This window comes from Micropterus dolomieu, linkage group LG04 (genome assembly GCF_021292245.1).
Source record: "Micropterus dolomieu isolate WLL.071019.BEF.003 ecotype Adirondacks linkage group LG04, ASM2129224v1, whole genome shotgun sequence".
Lineage (NCBI taxonomy): Eukaryota > Metazoa > Chordata > Actinopteri > Centrarchiformes > Centrarchidae > Micropterus > Micropterus dolomieu.
Genome location: NC_060153.1, coordinates 22,194,249 through 22,215,675, shown reverse-complemented (window position 1 = coordinate 22,215,675; position 21,427 = coordinate 22,194,249). Strand labels below are relative to the sequence as shown.

The following is a 21,427-nucleotide window of genomic DNA, read 5'->3' as shown; positions in this document are numbered from 1 at the left end:
CACCTTTGGACAACCACACACTTTGCTTCTATTCTTAGATTCATTCAAACAACTCTATCAGCCCTTGAAATGACATGATATTAGGGCTGCAACGATTACTCCATGTAATCGACGATGTCGACTATAAAAATTAGCAATCTTCTTATTAAGGACATTTCTGGTTGTTAATTTCTAACTGTAACGCACTACAGGAAGCGCTTCTACAGTCTGCCATGACTGCTTGACTGTTAAACTACTCATAAAGAAAAAGCTTTCATGCAGCAGAAACTAACAGAGAAATGGCAAAACGGCATTTTGTTTTTACAAGTTTTATACGCTATTTAATCACTAAATACACTTTTGGGCAGTTTGAGGTGAGAAATCAACTGTGTAGAACTTGAATGGCAAATTTAAAATGTGCTTTTTGGGGGGGGGTTGAGAAGCTCCACAAGCGCCCGCAGGGGTTAGACCTGTCAGCCAGTCACACCCACAGAGCCCTCTGGTCCCAGTTACACAGACCACTGCAGCAACAACAACAGAGCAGCAGTGACAGAGGAAAGGTAGTGTTTCTTATAAGTTTTATTTGTGATGGCCCGTACACTGAGCGCCACGTAGGCTACTGAAATCAATACATTTTTTTACTAGGCCTATTTAAAATCGTATTTGATTGCAGATCAGCGCCATAGCGCATTCGCGCAGCACATCTCGCTCGTCTCTCGCTCTCTTTCGCTCTTAGCACAAATCTGTCCAACACAACGCTGGCAATGTCGGAGACCCAGCTTTAAAAAACTTATTAGTAATGAGTAATGGTTTAAAGTACACCAAGGAACATCTGGCTCTGCTGTAGCCTACAGAAAATTCTTCACTAAGTTAGCCTATTAATATTTTGAAAAATAAACTACAGAAGTAGTAGGAAAGGGGGCTGTTGCTTTATTATTATAAATAGACATTACATTGTTAGTGTACAGTTGTGGTTATAGTACTTGCTTTTAATGTGCTTTTATTTTATGTAGTTCCCAAATAAAAATCTTTGTTAAACAGGTAAAAGTTTTAAAGTTAGTATAAATCAGTGAATTATAGGAGTAGCCTATGCTGTCTTGTCTTCTTCCCTGGTTTCCCCCTGGCATTGATACTGGTGTTCATTCTGATTACTAAACCTTGCTCACTTAATGGTAATGTTAGCTAGTTAGGCTGTGTGTTGGAGATCAGTAATTCCCTTGAAAGATATTTAATTACTTAAATGTTCTACAGGTTAGCCTTTTTATAAGCACTCTGTTTGCTTTTAGTTTTGTTTATTTTTATAGTATGCTTTAATCTTTGTCTGTGTATCGTGCATACATATGTCTGTATACTTTGTAACAGTTTGTTTCAAATGTGCCATATAAATGTGGCCAGGCCAGGAATGATGAGGCCAAACACACAATACATTTTATGGGTTTTTACTCCCCGATTGGACTCAAGCGAGGACAGCATCATATAAAGTCATGGATTTAAGGCAGTTGGCTGTTATACAAAACACAGGAATTACTTTCTCACTTGTCATTTACTTATTGCATCTGATTACAACTATTTGATTTAACAGTATACGATAGTACCCCTAAACCACACCACAATATGTACACAGCTGCCATAAACTAGTTTATACTCATTCTGGTAGACTTCAGTTACTTCTAAACAGGGACTCTAAACAGTAAACTCTAGACCTAAAATCTCAACAACAAAATCTACAAAAAACAGTCAAGTCTAGAAAACAACAAAATCTAGACAACAGTAGTAGCCTTTTTTTAAATAGAGAAAAAAAACAACACAAATATAAATACATAAATTTAGCCACACAATGCACAAGGTCATAAACTCAAGGTAAAATTTACCAGAAAACATAAAATACATCCATACACATAAAATATAATTTGCCCAGCACTTTGTACAGGAACTCAGAATTAATATTTTATGTAACTCAGTCTTCTGAAGTGCAGTGTGCGCCCCCAGTACTCGCCCACAACACACACACACCAGGAACTCTGCGCGTGTATCTTCCCTCTAAGTCAGCAGAAAAGTAGCGTCACTTTACACTAATATAATGTGATTTTGTTTGTAAATACACTTTGTTGTCACTCACGCTGTCCCCACAGTCACAGTCTCTTCTCAGCATGGTTTATGGAGATATCTTGCCATTACTCTACAGCGCAGGCCCGACACTTTCGTTTTCCCCGTGTCCTGTCGGTAACTGTACCCTCTTGCGCGATCAGTCCCATGTACTACTCTCAAAATGACAATGCCATTAAATAGAGAGGAACGTTATCGCTGAAATAATCCCACCAGCAATTACAAAACATTATACCCCACATAACAATATTGAACTCTTTATCCCTGGTTCACTTGGCTACATAAATAAAATAATTTCTATATTGTTGCCTTAGCAGCGTGCTTAGCGTCATGAATGAAATGAAAAATATTTAGCAGGAGATTAGTTTAAGTAGGGTTATGGTCAGGGTTAGTTAAAAGTAACCCCCCCAGTGAGCTTGTTAGCTTGTGAGCTAAACCAGAAAGAAAAAAATTGTAACATAGTGGACATGGCAGGGGTGAGTTCAAGACAGTGAGGTAGTGTTTTCCATCATAATTGTATAAGTAGATATCCTGATGCTGTATCATAATGGATCTTTTACTGTGTGTGTATGATTTCCACCCAGGTATGGGATATCGTGGAGAAGTACGATACTGGCTGCACACCTGGTGGAGGGAGGGACAGTATGAGTGTGTTTTATGATGCTGGGCTGTTGTTTGAGTCCAGCAGGGGTTCTGGGACCCCCTACAGACAAGGTGAAACTTCTTCACTCAGCATCTCAGTTATTTCACTCTTCAGCCTTGTATTTTGGTTTACTGCTTAAAGCTGTCTTCTCACATTCTGGAAAGAGAAAATCCAAATTAGGCAATGTTACGAACCTCCAGTGGAAAATCCAGGGGAGGAGGAGGTTAGTGACAATAATAAATCATTCCAGGTTGAAGGAAGCCAGGAGACGGATTTTACAGTACATTTGGCGTTTTATTTACAATAAAGAAAAGTGCTAAGGTACCCTCAGGGATGGTCTACAAAAAACAACTTCCCAAAAACGAGGAAGCGCCCAGTCCGGATACTGTTGGGACAACACGTCAGCAAACTGCAAACTAGAAGGGCAGCTCACAGGAAAACAAATGCCACGAATGAGAAAATAACATAAAATACAATAATGAATACCACCCACCCTCCCTCCCTCCACTGAGGGAGTGAACCCCACCACGAGGTTCAGACTTGTCACTCGCTACACTGCAGTTTCACCCAGCTCTCCATGCTGTCTGCGCTCCACACTCTCCACACCCAGTCTGCCTGCTCTCTGCTCCTTATACCGGCTCCTGCGCTCCCGCTGATTGCAAACTGGGGACAGGTGTGCACCCTAGCAAGTTTTTCAATGAAATTACTTATTAATAAATAAAATTTTCATTTCCTTATTGTCAATGGGCTCAAAACTCACTTAGAAATGAAGCACACGCCTGTTTTCTCTGTTGCTTGCATCAGCCACTATTCTGCTTTTAATGTGAGGACACCGGGTCAGATTCCGCTCTGTGTGTGCAACCGCTCTCTGATGACACAGCAGCGACATGCAGTACACTAACTAAGGTGACCAGATTTCTGAAATGAATACCGGGGACGTTTTTGGTTTGATGGTCAGTACGTCATTAAAAAATATGTTTTTAAATACAAAATAAAAAAGGGGGAAGATTTTTGTTTTAAAAACTGTCAAATATAACTCTTCTAAATGAAATTAAGTAATTTTGAGGCAGAAACTACCTTTCAGTCAAGTAAAAGCTGCAATCACTTTCTGGCAAGTAAACTGCAAACACTTATTCAGCCACATTGTGATTATTCCGTTAAAAGAAACGGTAAAGTTTCACAAAGACATAACTTTGATATTACGACGGACATAAAATGTTTATATGCTCGTTATATCTGTTTGATCCACAAGGGCGTCACTTTGTGTTGAAAAGTGGTGGGGACATTTAAGGGCTCATACACAGGGGTGTGATGAAACACTTAGCCCACAAGACTTGACAATGCACAATATTGGAGTAACCAGAACAAGACAACAAGATACTCCAATGCTATTTAGAAGAAATATTCATTGATGAAATAGGCTATTAAATTGGGCAGTTAGAGCATAAAGCTCTTGATTTCCTGCATTCTAGAGACATTTCTGCACCAATTTATGGTATTAAGTCTATTTAATCATAGTAGAAGCACAAAATGCAAACACTGGTTACCAAATTAACAAAATCTAAACGTCAGCAAAGTCAGGCAGGCAAAACGCTCTGATTTTGAAATGCTCCCTGTGGGAAATGCAGCCTGAAGTTGATGGAACGAAACGGGGTCACACAGAGCTGTGAAGAAGGTAGTAGAAGCACGAAAATGACAAATTAATAACAAGTCAATTGCTACTGAAACGCTTGTGAGACGCTTCCAGTGGACTTTGACGCAGAGCTATGGACGCATCAAAACCGTGGCGCAGCCGTAACGTAGACAGAGTCAGTGGATTCCCAGCCGATACAGCTTTAACATGCTGCGCATGCTCCCTCGGATGGCAATTAGCTTTCAGTGGACAATCACTTTTCGGCACCTGTAGGCTCTGCTGTCCAGTCTTTCTGGCCACGTAAAATCTGATTTCAGCTATGATTAACACACAGTTAAAAACAGGGACATTTCCGGGGACAGGCCACCAAAACCAGGGACGGGGACGTCTGGTCACCCTAACACTAACACCATAATACATTGACTCCAACATAAACTTGTAAGGATAAAAAAAAAACAAAGGTTTATGTGATGAAGCCTGTCAGACCAAATGAGATTCAGATGATGTCGGGTAAAAAGAGTCACACCAGAAAGTCATGTAGAGAGCCATTGCTAATGTTTACCGATGCAAAGTTGTATTGCTTTACACATTACTTCACCAGCTAACACGACCCATATTACTATCCTGTCTACCACCGGTATCATATCAAAGTGTTGATTTTTGCTTGCACAAATGGATGGAACTGTGCAAAGCAAATGTGGAGCAATTTGTTTACTAGCCTAACCTTATAGTGATACAGGGAAGAGGCTATCTAGCATGGATCCACAGCTGTTGGCTTCGTAACGTTCAATTTAGATTTATTGTGGTTTTACTGATACTCGAGTACACAGCCTCTCAGTCGCTGTGACTTACAGACTTAAGTTACTTACTGCGGTTTAACTGTTAAAACGAGATTGTGTCACACTTTATAACATTCAGTCCAGCACCCTAACCTTTTCATTATCATCATTATCATCATTGCTGAGCCTCCGGTGAAAGATACACAGATAGTTACTGAATAGCAGCAGACCAGCTAACGATGTAGTAAATGTAACTATCATGTAACGAGCATGGATTAGTTCTCAACCTCAAGCTGATAAAAATATTACTGTAACGTTGCAGTGGAAGTTTACCTGAGTTTCCAGCTCTGTCGGTTCTCCCTGTCTTTCTATAGTTGCAGTCACTCTGCATTTTATTAGGAGGATTGTGCCAATATGCAGCTCGCTGCGTGAATGCATGTTGATCTGCCTCTGAGCCGGGAACGTTAAAGTACTCTGTTCCCTTGAAGATGTCTGGAGAAAAGCCACAGCTTGCATGCTAGTGTTTCTGCGTTTTATTGTGGGATTTCTGTATGAAAGCGGTTGTCTTTCGGATTATGCTCGCTCATGAGTTCAAGCGAGCAAGGGTACGAGCATACACCTGGTTGCAATCTTAGAACCGCACCACTAGTGGCTGCTGAAAACTACATAATGCCCCTTTAAGAAAATATAACATGCTCACAATGCTGTGTGGACAGGTTTAAACAGAGGATAGTTGGGAATTTTTGACAGCTATCATACCAAGAGTAAACATCTGGATTCAAGGCTGATTCCTGTTAATGGAAAAAATGCTTCGATTGGTCCTGATCTCAATTATATGTATGGGTTGGTTCAAGGTATCCTTGCTTTGCTTTCTTTTGAGGGTGTTTATCATTAAAGGCTTTCTTTTGTGAAATCTAGGCCTCACCTACACACATACAGTAGCTTATTATCCATTACCCTGTTATGTGTCGTTGCGGTGTGGAACATATAATTATGTTTACATGGAACATGAATTCATAGCCTTCATGGTTCCTACACAGTGGTGTGAGCAAGTACACCAGCAGGTCACAAAATAAGATGCTGCCAGTAGACTCTCAGCATTAGGTGAGTGCAGTGTGAGCAGTAATTAACAACAATGTTAAGCAAGCCAAAGCTTAAGCTGCACTGACATTTCACTTAAGTAAGGACTACACACACAACCAAACTCTCAGCACTGATTCAACCTGAAACCAAAACCTCTGGTTCCCTTTACAAAATCAGTCTTGTTAGTACTGTTATTTTTGAGGTAGCTGTGTTCCATGCAAAATTATTAGCTTCACAAAGCCTAAAACAGAATTAATTTTTCCAATTAATAATAAGAACTAATAAAGATTTTCTCTGTTTGCATTTCCAGAATTGAAATGTCCAACTCCCACCAGGAGGAAACGATCTAACACTATAATGGAGGTCAGAACTACCTTAGGTAAGAATTACAAATATAAATTTTATAATGTTATAACCACTAGCGGTTGTGTTTATAGTCATATTTTATGAATTAATAAAAATAACTACTATATTTCCCTCATTAAAACATAAATAAAATTAACGTTATTTGTATTGCACTTTTCTAAAAACACTATTTACAGGGCCTTTAAATATAGTGAACCCCAAAACAGCATTAATACAGCTGATACAGCTAAAAACACAGAGATTCTATTAAGAACAGATCAAACCTTAGAATGTATTTAAAAGATAAAACAGATTTCCTCAGGCAGGCCATTCCAAATTACAGGCACCTTAATAGAGAATTCACATTCACCTATAGTGTAGAGCCTGGACTGTGGAAAAACCAAAATGCCCTTGCCTGTGGAACTCAGGATGCATTCCAGCTCATGAAGAGTTAAAAGGTCAGCAATATAATTAGGGGTAGACTTTTCTGCTAAGTAATCAGTAGGATCTTGAAAACAATTCTAAATCTTACTGGCTGGCTATGTTTAGTGCCAGTGTAAAATCTAGCTACAGCATTCTGAATAAGCTGGAGAATTGAGACTGATTTTTAACTGAGCTTGATTTTTGATATGTTTCTGAGTTGAAGGAAGCAGGATTGCATAATTCTCTTTACATGCTCATCTAAAGTCAGATAACTGTCAAAAGCACACCTAGGTTCGTGGCTACAGGCTTTATATCAAATGAATAAGTCCCCTACATAATGTACAAAAAGATGTTTTGTGTTGGGCTTCCCAAATAAGAATATTTAAGTTGTGCTTATAATTCAACTAAGGAAGGCTTTTGGACATCCCACATTTATGTCCATGAGACAGTTTCTGAGAGTATTGACGCAGTTGGGATCATTATATCTTAAGGTTTGATGTAACTGTGTGTGTGTTTGCAGCATAGCTGTGAAAAGAAACATAATGCTTACAAATTACATCGATCAGCCATAACATTATGAACACTGACAGTTGAAGTGAAAAACATTGATTACCGTGGCGCCTGTCAGTGGGTGGGGTGCATTAGGCAGCAAATGAACATTTTGTTAGAAGCAAGAAAAATGGGCAAGCATAAGGATTTGAGCGACTTTGAGTGCCAAATTGTGATTTTTGTGGAAAAAGTCAGAATCAGCTTTATTGCTAGGTATGTGTACATATACGAGGAATTTGACTCTGGATTGTACATTGCTCACTCATACAAAAATACAAAACTTCAGTATATACAATACAAACATACACGCTATGAACAAAAACAATATAGACATATTGACAAATAGTGCAGTGAGCAGAGTACAAAGGATGCAGGTGTATGTACATGTCGGAGGTGTATGTGATATACAGGTATATATACATGCATACATGTACACAGTACAATGAAGCGTAGTGCAAAGGATGCTGGAATAAATAAGTATAAGTATTTTGTGCAGGAGTTATGACTTGAGGTAGGTGGATTTGGTATACAGTATCTACAATATGACAATAAAACGGTATGAACAGCACTGAAATAGAGAATGGTGAATAAATAAGTGTTGGCCAGTAAACAGGTGGCCGATTAGAGACAGAGTTTACTGGGTTATTGAACAAGAATTGTTCCTGACACCGTGAGTCAGAAATCAGCGGTTCATCAGAGTGATGGCTTGTGGGAAGATACTGTTCCTAAGTCTGTTGGTTTTGGCATACAGTGCTCTGTAGTGCCTACCAGAGGGGAGAAGCTGGAACAGGTTGTGTCCGGGGTGAGATGGATCTGCAGTGATGCTTCCTGCCCGTTTCCTGATTCTGGAAATGTATAAGTCCTGAATGGAGGGCAGGTTGGCACCGATTATCTTTTCTGCAGTCCTGACTGTCTGTTGTAGTCTGCTCCTGTCCTTTTTGGTGGCAGATCCAAACCAGACAGTGATGGACGTGCAGAGGACAGACTGGATGATGGCTGTGTAAAAGTGGATCAGCAGCTACTTAGGCAGGTTGAGCTTCCTAAGCTGACGCAGGAAGTACATCCTCTGCTGGGCCTTCTTGGTGATCGTGTCCGTGTTGGGCTCCCACTTCAGGTCCTGGGATATAGTGGAACCCAGAAACCTGAAGGATTCCACAGCAGACACAGGGCTGTTGAGTATGATGATAGGGGACAGAGTGGGGGGGCTCCTCCTGAAGTCCACGGTCATCTCCACATTTTTGTGCGTGTTAAGCTCCAGGTTGTTCTGAACGCACCAGAGAGCCAGCTGATCAACTGACTCATCACCGTCCCGGATGAGGCCGATGACCATTCAGGAGTTTGACAGATGGGTCTCCTGAGGTGCAGTTGTTGGTGTAGAGGGAGAAGAGCAGTGGGGAGAGCACGCACCCCTGGTGGACGCCAGTGCTAATAGTCCGGGTGCTGGATGTGATGTTCCCCAGCCTCACCTGCTGACTGTCAGGAAGTTTGTGATCCACTGACAGGTGGAGGCTGGCACAGTGAGCTGGGTGAGTCTGGTGCTGAGGATGTCCGGGATGATGGTGTTGAACGCCGAGCTGAAGTCCACAAACAGGATCCTAGCATATGTCCCTGGAGAGTCGAGGTGTTGCAGGATGTGATGCAGACCCAAGTTGACAGCGTCATCCACTGACCTCTTAGCCCTGTAGGCAAACTGCAGGGGTCCAGCAAGGGCCCTGTAATGTGCTTCAGGTGGGCCAACACCAGTCTTTCAAAGGACTTCATGACTACTGTTGTCAGGGCGACGGGCCTGTAGTCATTTAGTCCAGAGATGGAGGGTTATTTGGGGACCGTGATGACCGTGGGGCGTTTGAAGCAGGAGGGAACTACACACAGCTCCAGTGATCTGTTGAGTGAAGATGGGGGCCAGCTGGTCTGCACAGATTTTCAGGCAGGATGGAAACACACCGTCGGGGCCAGGAGCCTTCCTGATCTTCTGCCTTTGCAAGAGATGGCTCACTTCCTCTTCACAGATCTTCAGTGCAGGTGAGGGGTCAGAGAAGGGGGGTGGCAGTGTGTCAGAGGGGGACGGTGCCTGTTTGAAGAAGGTGTTGGAGCTAGGGAGAGGTGTGACTGTGGGCTTTTCAAACCTACAATAAAAGCCATTCAGCTCGTCTGCCAGTTGTTGAGTACCAGCAGTGTTGGGGGATGGTCTCTTGTTGTTGGTGAGTGTCTCTCCACACTGACGCAGGGTCGTTGGCTGCAAAGCTGTTATTTAGTTTTTCAGCGTAGCATCTCTTCGCTGCTTTGACCTCCTTAGTCAGAGTGTTCCTGAGTTTCGCTGTGAACCAGGGTTTTAGTCGGCACACACATGTCCTCACAAAAACTGATGTAAGATGTCACAGTGTCAGTTAGTTCGTCCAGGTCAGTGGCTGCAGCCTCAAAAACACTCCAGTTAGTACAGTCAAAGCAGGCCTGTAACTCCAGCTTTGACTCGTTGGTCCATCTTTTCATAGTCTTTACAACAGGTTTAGGAGATTTCAGTTTTTGCCTGTATGTTGGGGGAAGATGTACCAGACAGTAATCAGAGAGTCCCAAGGCTGCACGGGGAACAGAGCGATAGGCATCCTTTAATGTTGTGTAGCAGTGGTCCAGTGTATTAGTGTCCCTGGTGGGACACTTAATATGCTGTCTGTACTTTGGGAGTTTGTCACTGCTGGTTCTGATAGAAAGGTGTCAGACCACACAGTGAATACACAGTTGAGTCCATGCCTCAACGGGTCAGGGCTGTTTTAGCGGCAAATGGGAGTCCTACATTATGACCGACAGTTGGCCATAAGGTTATAGCAAAATGCCGTATATGGCCTAATGCAAGCATGTAGAGCAGGGGCTCTTAACCTTTCTGGCATTCTGAACCCTTTTTGAGGTTGAAAATATTTTGCTACATCTGCATTCTCTTGTGTCAAGTTGTGTCATTGAGCCACGGAAGAGTTTGAGGTTGGGTTAAAATGAGTTACTATCTCGTCAGTGCCCCTATTATGACAGGCACTGTAAATCACAGTGGGTGGCAAGGAAAGCCTCAGAGAATTTGGTTGCAGAGGTTACATTAAATATGCGAAAACTGAGTGAAGAGGACGGCTTTGAAATATATGTTGCAAGCCAATTGAGAGTACAAATTCAAGAGGTTTCGCCCTTTACATGAGTAGACTTATTAACACATTAAGTTAGGTTAAAAGACTCAGTGAGCTGCATTGCCAGGAATCTGGCTTGGACACAAGAGTAGATCTGAGACATTGCTGGTGAGTTCAAGAGATTTATTAACAAACAACAGAAAGAATAATGCAGGGATGGAGACAGGTTGGCAAGTGATGTGGAGTTTGGGTTTGTACTCCAAAATTTAGGCGAATAGTTGGGCTTATCTGGCTGTAGCTGTCCGTAGGATGTGTGCAATGTCACTTATCCATGAATGACTGAGCTTCATCCAAAGAGAAAAATAAACAGACAAGAATATAGGTGTTAAAATCACAATGTTAAAATTACAATTTGGTAGTATTAAGGTACAATGAAAGACCTGAGAATTCCTGGATGCCATCTTGGTTCAGTTTAGCGGATCTGTAGACTAGGACACAAAAGCAAAGGAGCCTTACAGTATACCAGAAAACTCACTGCTTCAAAGGTGTTTAAAGTGTGGCTTCAATCAATAAAGTGCAATCACTTACATTCAACCAAGTTTCAGTAATAAATTAGTTACTAAAAGATTGGTGGGAGTGTACGACTTATATTGCTGTTAGCTGAAACTGATTTTACCTGGTAATTTACCTGGTAACAGGAACTTGATGGGGAGGAACTATGGGACTGTTTTTTGATAGGCCAAGCACTGTGTAGAGTTAAGGTTACTTGGCCCCTGATTGTGTAAGATTAAACAAAATGTGTTACCAGCCAACATTTGTGAGACATGGTGGTCCACTATCCCTTTTAAATTGAGCAAACCCTTCCCAAAAAGAAAAAAATATCATTAAAATCTGGGGCTGCACAATTAATCTAAACACAATCATGTGTCAAGTGCGATTACATAACCTCAAAAAGGGTGCGATTTAATAAAGCAGAAAAAATGTGTGTGCCTCTTTTCTGCCTGTGCTGCAGTCTGCTCATTATCTCCGCTCACACCGGGCTCTCGCATGTGCTTCTAAAAACAGATACATGTAATCAGAAAAATTATTTATGAGCAGTGTGCGAGTAACGTTTAAGACAACAACCTACCATAACCCCCTCCCCGCCCTGCTGCTAATCGTTCAAAACATAGTCGGACTTGTCACCGGAGCACAGAGAGAGATGCCCGTGGGCCGGTTGCTCAGCGTCGTTGGTAGCTGAAGTGGTCAGACAGAAGAAAACAGGGAGAAGATAAGGAAGGTTTGTGTTTGGCTTGCGGGACATTTAACGTTAGCTGTACTGGTGCCTTTTGTTGTTCAACATGTTCAACTTTCCATAAAGCCAACGTGCTTGTCAGTGTCATTTTTCATCAACCGACCAATCACAGCCCGGATGGGGTGGGACATTAAAAAAGTTTGATGTGCTACAGCAAATCTTTAAATGTTGAACAATATCATTATTACAAATTAGTACTTAGCATTAACAAATTAGAGACCAATGTAGAGCCTTTTGCTTGCACAGGGATTTAATGAATAAAAATGAGCCACAAAAATTAAACTGTTGTAACTGGATTTATTATTCAACTAGTGGTAAAATAGTATACTGTCATATGAAATTACAATAATGTAGTGATATTCTATTAACTGAACATTATAATTTATTTACTTTATTTAATGTTATAACATTATACTAATACACTCAGGTATACTAGCTCCTCCTTCAGGTTATGGATAGTGTCTCTGCAGTGGACAGATGTAGATTTAGCCAGGATGCCAGTGTGCCAATATTTGCTCCTTCTAACCGCCTCCTCTGTAGAGCAACACAATTGGAATTTCCTTAATGAATGATAAAGTGCCAACAGACTATTATATTCTATTTTTGAACATATTTATTCAGCTGTAACAGGGTGAAATGAAGGTGGCAATAACTGAAGATGATAATATGTATTAAACAGAAAATACACAGTTTACTCATGGACCTATGATTGTAAAGTCCAGTCTTTAGAGATACGTGGTTCTAACCGGACAGCAATACTAAAAACATCTGATGATCTTATAAAATGTGAACCTTTTACTGGACAGTAAGTGCTTTTACTTTTCATGCATTAAGGAAATGTTACGAATAATACTTTTTCTTAAGTAAGGTTTTGAATGAAGGACTTTTTACTTGTCCTGGAGTATTTTTACAATTTCATATTAGTACTTTTACTTAAGTAAAGAAACTTAAGTACTACTTCCTCCACAATTCCCTAAAGAAATCGTCGACCACAACGCATTGATTAGAGGGAGAAAAATGACTTTGCACTGGGTCTCTGATTATACAGACTTCTTGCTGTCACGCCAATGTATTTATATTTTTGACCCTGTATGTATAATTTTTGATCTATTTTGATTAAAGAAATACCCAAATGATTTAAAAAAAATTAAATATGTATGTTGTACAATCATTTTGCCCCAGAAAAAAGAACAGGTCAAAGAAATCATTGAAAGCCCAATCTTGCCATGATATTCATTTCCACGATGAGTACAATATATTTAAACTGACCGCATCTGTATGTTTTCTCGGTTTTGGTGGGTGTGTCAGAGGTGTTACCCAATCTGCAGCTACGTGTACATAAAAATGCAGTGAAGTGCAGTACCCAAGGCCGGTTCAGTTTAAATAAACGTTTTGCTACATTTGCCAGCCGTGAACTTGGCCCTGGTGTTCCCCAGAAAGTCTGCCAATAATCTTCATAATTGTTTTCACCTGCAACTTCTCCCTCTGCAACCCAATTTAACTGGCACCACCCTGGAGAGACATGCCTTACAGTTTGAAAACCTCTGCTTTGGATAGCCCAGAAAAACCATTGGTGTTAAACAGATCAATATTCAGGATGCCACACATAAAAATAATATTTCCATTTATATTCTTTTAAATACAAAAATGCTTTTGTATTTCTCCAAAATGTTGTAATTACGTTTTAAATCTCACCTCTCCCCTTTCAAGTGAGTCAATATAAAGAAAAAAAACAACGTGACTGCTGTTTGGATGGCATGAAGGACACCCCCCTGTCATATAATTGTGAGAGGCGCAGCGAGTACATCATTGACGGTCCAGCGTGTGTTGAAGCCTTTCTGCACTGCTGCAAGGAGATGGAAAGCCAGCGAGCTGAGAGGAAGCATGACAGCCTCCTACTGGCACGCAGTAAGATGGGGACAAGGGATGGAGGGAAAGGCAGCATTGGTTACTTTTATTAGTCACACTGGTAAATTGGGAAGTTGCCACCCAGTGAAAAATACTTACTATTTTTTTTTATTTTATTTTTACAAATGACACTTAGGTGAGGATGTTACGAGTTACATGGACAGCAATGAATTTAATTCTCGCACAAACTTTCCTGAAAGTTGGCAGTGGACACATATCAAACTGCCTGCTTGCCCTCAACAAACACCAAACTGGTGAGTCAACTAAAACTCAAAAAAATACAGAGATAAATGAAGTGATTCCTGAGAACTAGTTTAGTCAGCCAAATTCAGTCTGCCTTTATACCCACATGGTGTACTCCTCTCACTAAAGCATATATCTAGCGTACCCTTTAAATCATGGTGAGGTACTTAAGACATTTTTCTGCCGTGCCTTCTGCAACACAGATCACCTGAAACTATGCTGATGACTGTTGTTTATATACTGTAGCATCCAACATTCACAAAAGTTTCCATGTGAGTTGGTTGACTAAACTTCATTCATGACACCACTAAAATCTTAAAATGAAAGACTGCTCTTGTGTATTTCAGTGACACCACATCAAATGAGACAACATTCCCTTTGAGAGACTCAATCACAACCTGGCTGTTCACTGGCATCAGTCTTTCAAGAACTCACGGTGAGGACACCCACAGATGCTAATCTCTAATCTCTTATCATGATCCATACTTTTCTTTTGCTCTTGTTTGATTGGCCATTCATCTCTAAGGTATCTGTGTTGGCGAACCATTAGAGGTAATTGTGCGGAAGGACTTCTTTATTGATCTCAGGATGCCTTACTCTGCTGTCCGTGGAGAGCAGTTGGAAATTAAGGCAATACTCCACAACTACAGTCCAGATCCTATCTACGTAAGTCTGAGCTATTCTTTTCATATGTTTCAGGACAGAACACTTTCAGCATAGCCAGGGGCGTGTCTGGGGGGTGGCATTGGGTGGCATGTGGCACCTGTGAAATCTGATAGGCCACAGCAGGGGCTCTCCGTGCCTCTCAAGTGTCTAATGACCCCTCTCATATTTGTAAAATTTTCCAGAAAAGATTATCAAAATCATATTTTAAATGTCATTGTGCGCTGTCACTAAGAGGATCATGTTTTCATATGTATGAAAGGGGCTGTCACCTGTTACAGTTTTTCTGTGCAGTGCGTTTCATTGTTAATGGATGTTTTAAAGGTGAGTGCTTTCACTTCTGTAATCCGCTGCTGACATTATTATAAAACTAATTGTGATGGGAAGGCCTGCTGTGACCATCTTGCATTGAGGCTGTAGTAATGCATGAAACTGTAATGTTTGGTATTAAAGTAGATATGAGCAGTGGAGACTGAAATGTTAACGGAATTCTATTTTGACGTGTGATTTATCAAAGGTCACTCAGATACATATTTTTGAATACTTCGTCGAGAGGGAGTGTGTGTATACAAGAGAGGTATTCAAGGCTTGGATGCCTATAACCATTTTCATTCCGGGAAAGTTAAAAGCATCCTAACTTACACGAAAGGAAATTTGTCATTTACGTGGAAATCGAAGCAGGTCACCCTACTCCGCCTGGATCTTTGCGACAAAGTCTGGTGAAGTCCAGAGCAGGTGTGTAGTCATGTGGGAACGATTTTGGTTACTGTGGAGCAGTGTGTCCAGGATGGACCGATCACGTCACGGTTGACTAATCAGACAGAATGCGCTAAACTTAATCTTGTAGGCGTTTTAATAGAGATCCCAGTTTCTTCTCCAGTAAAGCCAGTTTTCCCTTCAATTCAATGTTTTCATTGTGTAGCACGTCAGTATCTGCCATTGACAGATTTGTACCCACAACAGTGTATCCTTCTTGAGGGTCAGCATGGGTGACCTCTATGGAAGGTGAATCGATGGACTCAACCAGAGAAGGACGATACTGTCTCCTCTGGTACCGCTCCAACTTCTGGGAACCATCAGTGGTGTTTTTGTGTGCGAATATTGATTGAACATAATCTGGGTGGCATGAGTCCACTGATAGCACACCTAAAATTAAACAAAAGACAGAAACAGTTCATCCATATCTATTGTGGTTACATGTACATTCCTCTGTAAAAAGTGCATACTTTTATGATATTGCTTAAAAACCATGATTATATGAGACATAAACTGGGGCTTGTGGGCAGCATAGCCTGCTGGCTGGGATGGGCGGTATACTGATACATGTATTAAAATCGTTTTAATTTGATGGCACTCATAAAATGGTTTGTTACTTGTATGAAAATAGTATTGTGGTCAGTATTTTTGTATTTTAAAAATACAGAAAACACTTCCCCCAAGAACGCTCAGCATAGCAAGTAAAGTGATATGTATTGTGGTTGCTGTATTTAGTATGTATTTAGATACTGTTACATCCTGAGTATTTTGTGTCTTTTACGTTGTTCATCTTGCTAAGTTACAACAGAAAATACTCAGGCAATGTAACGCTGTCACATCAGTTTGAAACAGGAATCACAATGATTCAAGTGTAGCTAAAGTGTAGGCTATATTTTACTTTATACAATGCTACTATCAATTTAATTAGCAAATGTACTGTATAACTATTACAGGCTTGTTACTTATTATGAGTTTGTTACTTGAAATGAAGTGAGTGCTACAGAGCCTTGAATTCTTGCCTGGCTGCCAAGCCTCTCCACACAGTGGTGATTCAGGCTCACCGTCTCCCCTCTTCTTTAGGAAACCGTAACATTTTTATTTTCAAGATTGTATTTGTTCCTGGGTTGCACCCTAAAGCGCATCAACCAGAGCACAATCTCAGTCTGCTCATCAGCTTAATTTTCAATGTGTTTGTAGTCGGTGTCATATTAGCTAGTAAACATTGGGCAGGGCCTCACACGTGTGGTGCGTCCAATTGTACAACTGAATAAAATGTATAGGAGTACATATAATATATGAGTACGTATAGTATACTTATATAAGTATAATATATTATACAGTATAGCTGCAGCCTCCAGTACTGCAGCTACATAATATTGTTTTTCTAAATAAAAACCCACTTATGTTGATGTTCAAGCTCATCTTAATTACATTTAATCAGGCACCGCCATTGCCCAAGTGTATCTGCTGCAGGTTTATCAAGTGTAACTAATATCAAAATCAATATTTTTCCATTTTGGTTTTAAAACAGAGAAACAAAAACCGATGTCTGTTTTTTTTGTTTTCTGTTTATTTGTTTTGGTTTTAAAACGGACAAACCAAAAAACAACTCTTTTTTTTTTGATTCAGTTTTGAAACTAAGTAATCAAAGAACGCTTTTGTTAAGTATTTAGCACCGCTGCTCCACCTTCAACTCTATGCCTTTAAACACTGTGTCCGCCCCTCAGTCCATGTGAAGCCACTTATTTGAGTTTCCTCGTCTTTTCTCTCCCTGAACACAGTCACTCTGTTACAGTAACGTTAACTTACCTAGCCAAATCTAACAGTGCTTGTTTGGCAAGTTTAACGTTAACATTGCATAACATGAGCTAACTGACGAGATGGACCATTACTTTCCAGCTTGTAACAGACGCCTTTTGTTTCCAAGTATTATAATCCTAAATTACTCTAAAATACTTTAATATGTTTTGACTTCTGTTCATGTAAAACCTTAGCATACACTCATTTTATCTTAGTATTGTTAGCACAGCTTGGCATTGCTTAAAGCTGGCTGATTAGCTAGTTAAATAGCTAAGCTAACATCTTGACCATTACCTTTCTTTGTCTTGGTTTCTCTTTTTCAAGGTGCGTGTGGATCTGATTGAGAATCAGGCTGTGTGCAGTTCAGCTTCTAGGCGTGGGAGGTATCGTCAGGACAACGTTGAAATTGGGAGCCAAACCACACGGTCTATACCCTTTGTCATTATTCCCATGAAGTTAGGACAACTCCACATTGAAGTCAAAGCAGCTGTTAAAAACAAATTGTTCACTGATGGAATCAGGAAGAATCTGCTGGTGGTGGTAAGAGAAACAGAATCGTACAGTCAGCTTGGAGCTTGGTATGCCATGTTAAAGCTGTCTCCTGTTGTGGTGCAAACATTAAAGCTGTAACTATGTTGTAAAATATTTGCTTGAAAATAGTAGTGATTCCAGATAGGTGTAATTGTTGTTTTTCCAGCCTGAAGGCATACTGACAAAATCTCTGAAGACTATAACCCTTGACCCTGCAAAGAAAGGCATAGGTGAGTTCAGCAGTTTAGGAACTGCAGTAAACACAGAAAATGTGTCTGTTTTTTCATTTGCTAATACTCTAACTTGAAAACTCTTTCTAACTTTAGATGGCAAACAAGAGGAAATAATTAACAGTGAAATTCCTCAAAAAGATTTGGTTCCAAACACACCTACTAGCACAGAGATCTCCGTGACAGGTGAGATATACTTTTTTTCCAGCATGTTATCTGATACACAGTGCCTGAACAATGAACTCTGTATTATTAATTGTGGCAAAGGACAGTTTTTCCTGATTAAAAATGACCTGTTTTGTTCCTCCTGTTGATCCTGTCCTTGTGTTCGCACAGGAAGAGAGCAGATGAGTGCACTGGTGGAGAACGCCATTAACGGGAAATCTATGGGTACTCTGATCAATCAGCCCTCAGGTTGTGGAGAGCAAAACATAGCCAGTATGACGCTGCCTGTCATTGCAACCACGTATTTGGACAAAACCAACCAGTGGGAAACTGTAGGATTTGAGAAACGACAAGAAGCCCTCGAACACATCAAGACGGGTAGGCACACAAAGATGTATTTATTACCACAGATAACCAGAAACATACCAGACCAAGGCACTCAAACAGGCATCCAATGGATAAGATCCATAGAGTTAAATTGCAGTCAGTAAAAATGTGTGTTTTGTTTTTTCCAGGTTATGTGAATGAGATGGCCTATCGTAAAAGTGATGGCTCCTTTGCTGTGTTTCCAGATCACAAAAGTAGCATCTGGTGAAGAAAAACATGCATGAGCTCATAATCATTTAACTTAGATTCTGAGTAACTGTGATGACATTCGATATAGTTCATGTATAGGTTATTTAACTGAAGCAAATTAAAAACTATTGTACCTTCTATTCTCCTCTCTAAGGCTGACAGCCTATGTTGCCAAGGTGTTTGCCATGGCCTATAATCTGGTGGCAGTGCAAAGAGACGTCATCTGTGACGCTGTCAAGTTTCTAATTCTCAGTGCACAGAAACCTGACGGCTCGTTTGAAGAAACTGGAACGATTATCCATGGAGAGATGATCGTGCGTGCACAAAAGAACATACATTCTTTATCTTGTTATTTACTATCATTATAAATGAACAAACTTATATTTAATGTTCTTGATTGTAATGGCAATGATGGTAATGACGTGTGTGTATGTATAGGGTGATGTGCGCGGCGCAGATTCAGACGCCTCCATGACAGCTTTCTGCCTTATTACCATGCAGGAGACACGCACAATATGTAATTTCACTAGTGATGTGAGTATGTCACCTGCATGCAGTGTTTTCTCTTTTTCCCTCACTTCTTTATTTTTTACCCGTAACACTTATTTACCCGTTAGTAGTATTTCTACAATTTAGGAGAGCGAGGGGTTGTGAGTATGAGTAAATGAGCACAGAGAAAAGACATGATATCCAGCATTCAAAATGGTTAAAACATTACTACAGTATTTTACATTCTCTAACAATTAGTGCACTAATACAATCCAGGCAATATTAACAAAAGCCTGCAATTTTTTACATATCCCCACAATCACAATGCTTTTACAGAAAAGGGCAACTGGGATATAACTGCCCATTTTCACAGTCAATGCGACTTTCCACATCAAAATAATCCAAATCAGAATAATTTATTTTTATTTTGTCTTGGCAGATAATCCGTGGATAATTGGGTGGGCTGGGTCATAAAAATTAACATTCTGATGGATGGTTTTGGGTGGGTGAAGTAGGGTGAAGAGATGTGCTGTGCACAGCAGCATAACTTCATTGATTATTTAAATCTCACTTATTTATTCTGTTAAAGAAACTGATCCTCCCATACTTTGTTTCTGTGTCTAGATCCAAAACCTGTTTTCAACGGGAATGGCAGATGACACTCTGATTAGTTTAATTCATGTTACGGCCAAACCACACTTATGCTTAATTGCCTCTGTATGTGTGTATGTGTATGTGTGTGTAATGCCGAGTTAAGATGCCTTTGTGGGCCACGCTTAAGCCAATAACATCTGTATGCCAATGGATTGTGGAGTCAGTATTTGATAGTATTTTGATACTCCCTGTCCGGTTCCCCTTCCAGACATCATCCACACCTCTCTACACCCAGACTCAGTGCTGTTCTGTCCTTACTGTAAAGGAAGGATGTTGGCTTAATTGAAATAAACAGAGCTGGACGGGTTCATACATTTTCCTTATGTGCATATCATATTTTGTCAGATTCTTACAGCTCCATTCCTATCTCACGGCTGGATGTCCAGTATCCCTTTTTTCTCTTTGATATTGCAATGCATGAATGTGATGTGAAGTTAATGTTCTAATGTTGGATGAAAACTCTATTAATATACTGGAATAATTTTTATGTCTGCCACTCATTCAGCCCCTTAAAATTGCTATCTATACTTATGTCTTTTGCTTCTGTTCAGAATTTCATACGCAGTATAGAAAAAGCAGTTTCCTACCTGGAAGGACGTCTGCACAGCCTCACCAACTCATATGCTGCTGCTATTACATCATACGCCCTGGCAAATGAAAACAAACTAGACCGACAGATCCTCTTCAAGTTTGTCTCAGGTTTTGTCAAAAAAACAATTCTTATATACTGAGAAACTATAAAGTATCTAAGGCTATGTTCCCACTGCAGGCCTTAATGCTTAATTCATTACGCAGATATATTTTTTGATTGTTCACAGACCTTTTTAAATGTGGCCCATAACAGACTCCAGTGTGAACTGGCCCTTAAGTGACCCGCATCCACAAAATAATAATACAACGTTTAGAGTGAACCTACACTATGTTTCTGAAATTGTGAATATTAATACTTGGCATATTAATTTAATAGGCATTCGTTGAAAAAGGGAGGCACCACCTCAACACCGCACAAAGAGCTAGGAAACCTTGACTTGTAGTATTGTAATTAGACAATTAGTTACTAATAATCAGTCAACATTAATACATCAATCTCATATCTAAAGAATGAATTCTCTGAGCTGTGACCTGGATCATAAACAGAACACACACACCATCCTGTGATTAAAATGGAATATTTATTTACTAACTAAGTTAAAGACAAGTGAAGGGTAAATAAGGAGATAGAGATATATATATATATATATATATATAAATAAAAGACAAAACAAAATGATTATATGGCAACAACAACGTACAATAAACAGAAGTTGGCACAAAATTAACAGGGTTCAATGTAAATTCTTGTTTTTTTATTCTCTTTTACAGGCATGTCATTAAGAACAGCTTATTTACAATGGCGGCTATTGTGAAAAGAATATGATTCTAAAAGAAATAAAGGAAGCAAATTGACGCAGGTTGTGAATCCTAACGTAGT

The 21,427-nt window shown here is 40.1% G+C and overlaps 1 protein-coding gene across 1 annotated transcript in view; it reads left to right on the top strand.

Moving 5' to 3' along the window:
- The window catches only part of LOC123970438 (complement C3-like), a 42,950-nt gene that overhangs the window by 15,582 nt on the left and 5,941 nt on the right, over positions 1–21,427 (top strand). Inside the window, exons 8-21 of the mRNA XM_046048482.1 lie at positions 2,670–2,799; positions 6,534–6,602; positions 13,652–13,849; positions 13,986–14,103; positions 14,440–14,528; positions 14,619–14,758; positions 17,636–17,851; positions 18,009–18,072; positions 18,169–18,258; positions 18,409–18,615; positions 18,753–18,828; positions 18,968–19,127; positions 19,252–19,347; positions 20,508–20,655. Coding sequence (XP_045904438.1) covers positions 2,670–2,799; positions 6,534–6,602; positions 13,652–13,849; positions 13,986–14,103; positions 14,440–14,528; positions 14,619–14,758; positions 17,636–17,851; positions 18,009–18,072; positions 18,169–18,258; positions 18,409–18,615; positions 18,753–18,828; positions 18,968–19,127; positions 19,252–19,347; positions 20,508–20,655 — 1,801 coding nt within the window. The remainder of the gene's footprint in view (positions 1–2,669; positions 2,800–6,533; positions 6,603–13,651; positions 13,850–13,985; positions 14,104–14,439; positions 14,529–14,618; positions 14,759–17,635; positions 17,852–18,008; positions 18,073–18,168; positions 18,259–18,408; positions 18,616–18,752; positions 18,829–18,967; positions 19,128–19,251; positions 19,348–20,507; positions 20,656–21,427) is intronic.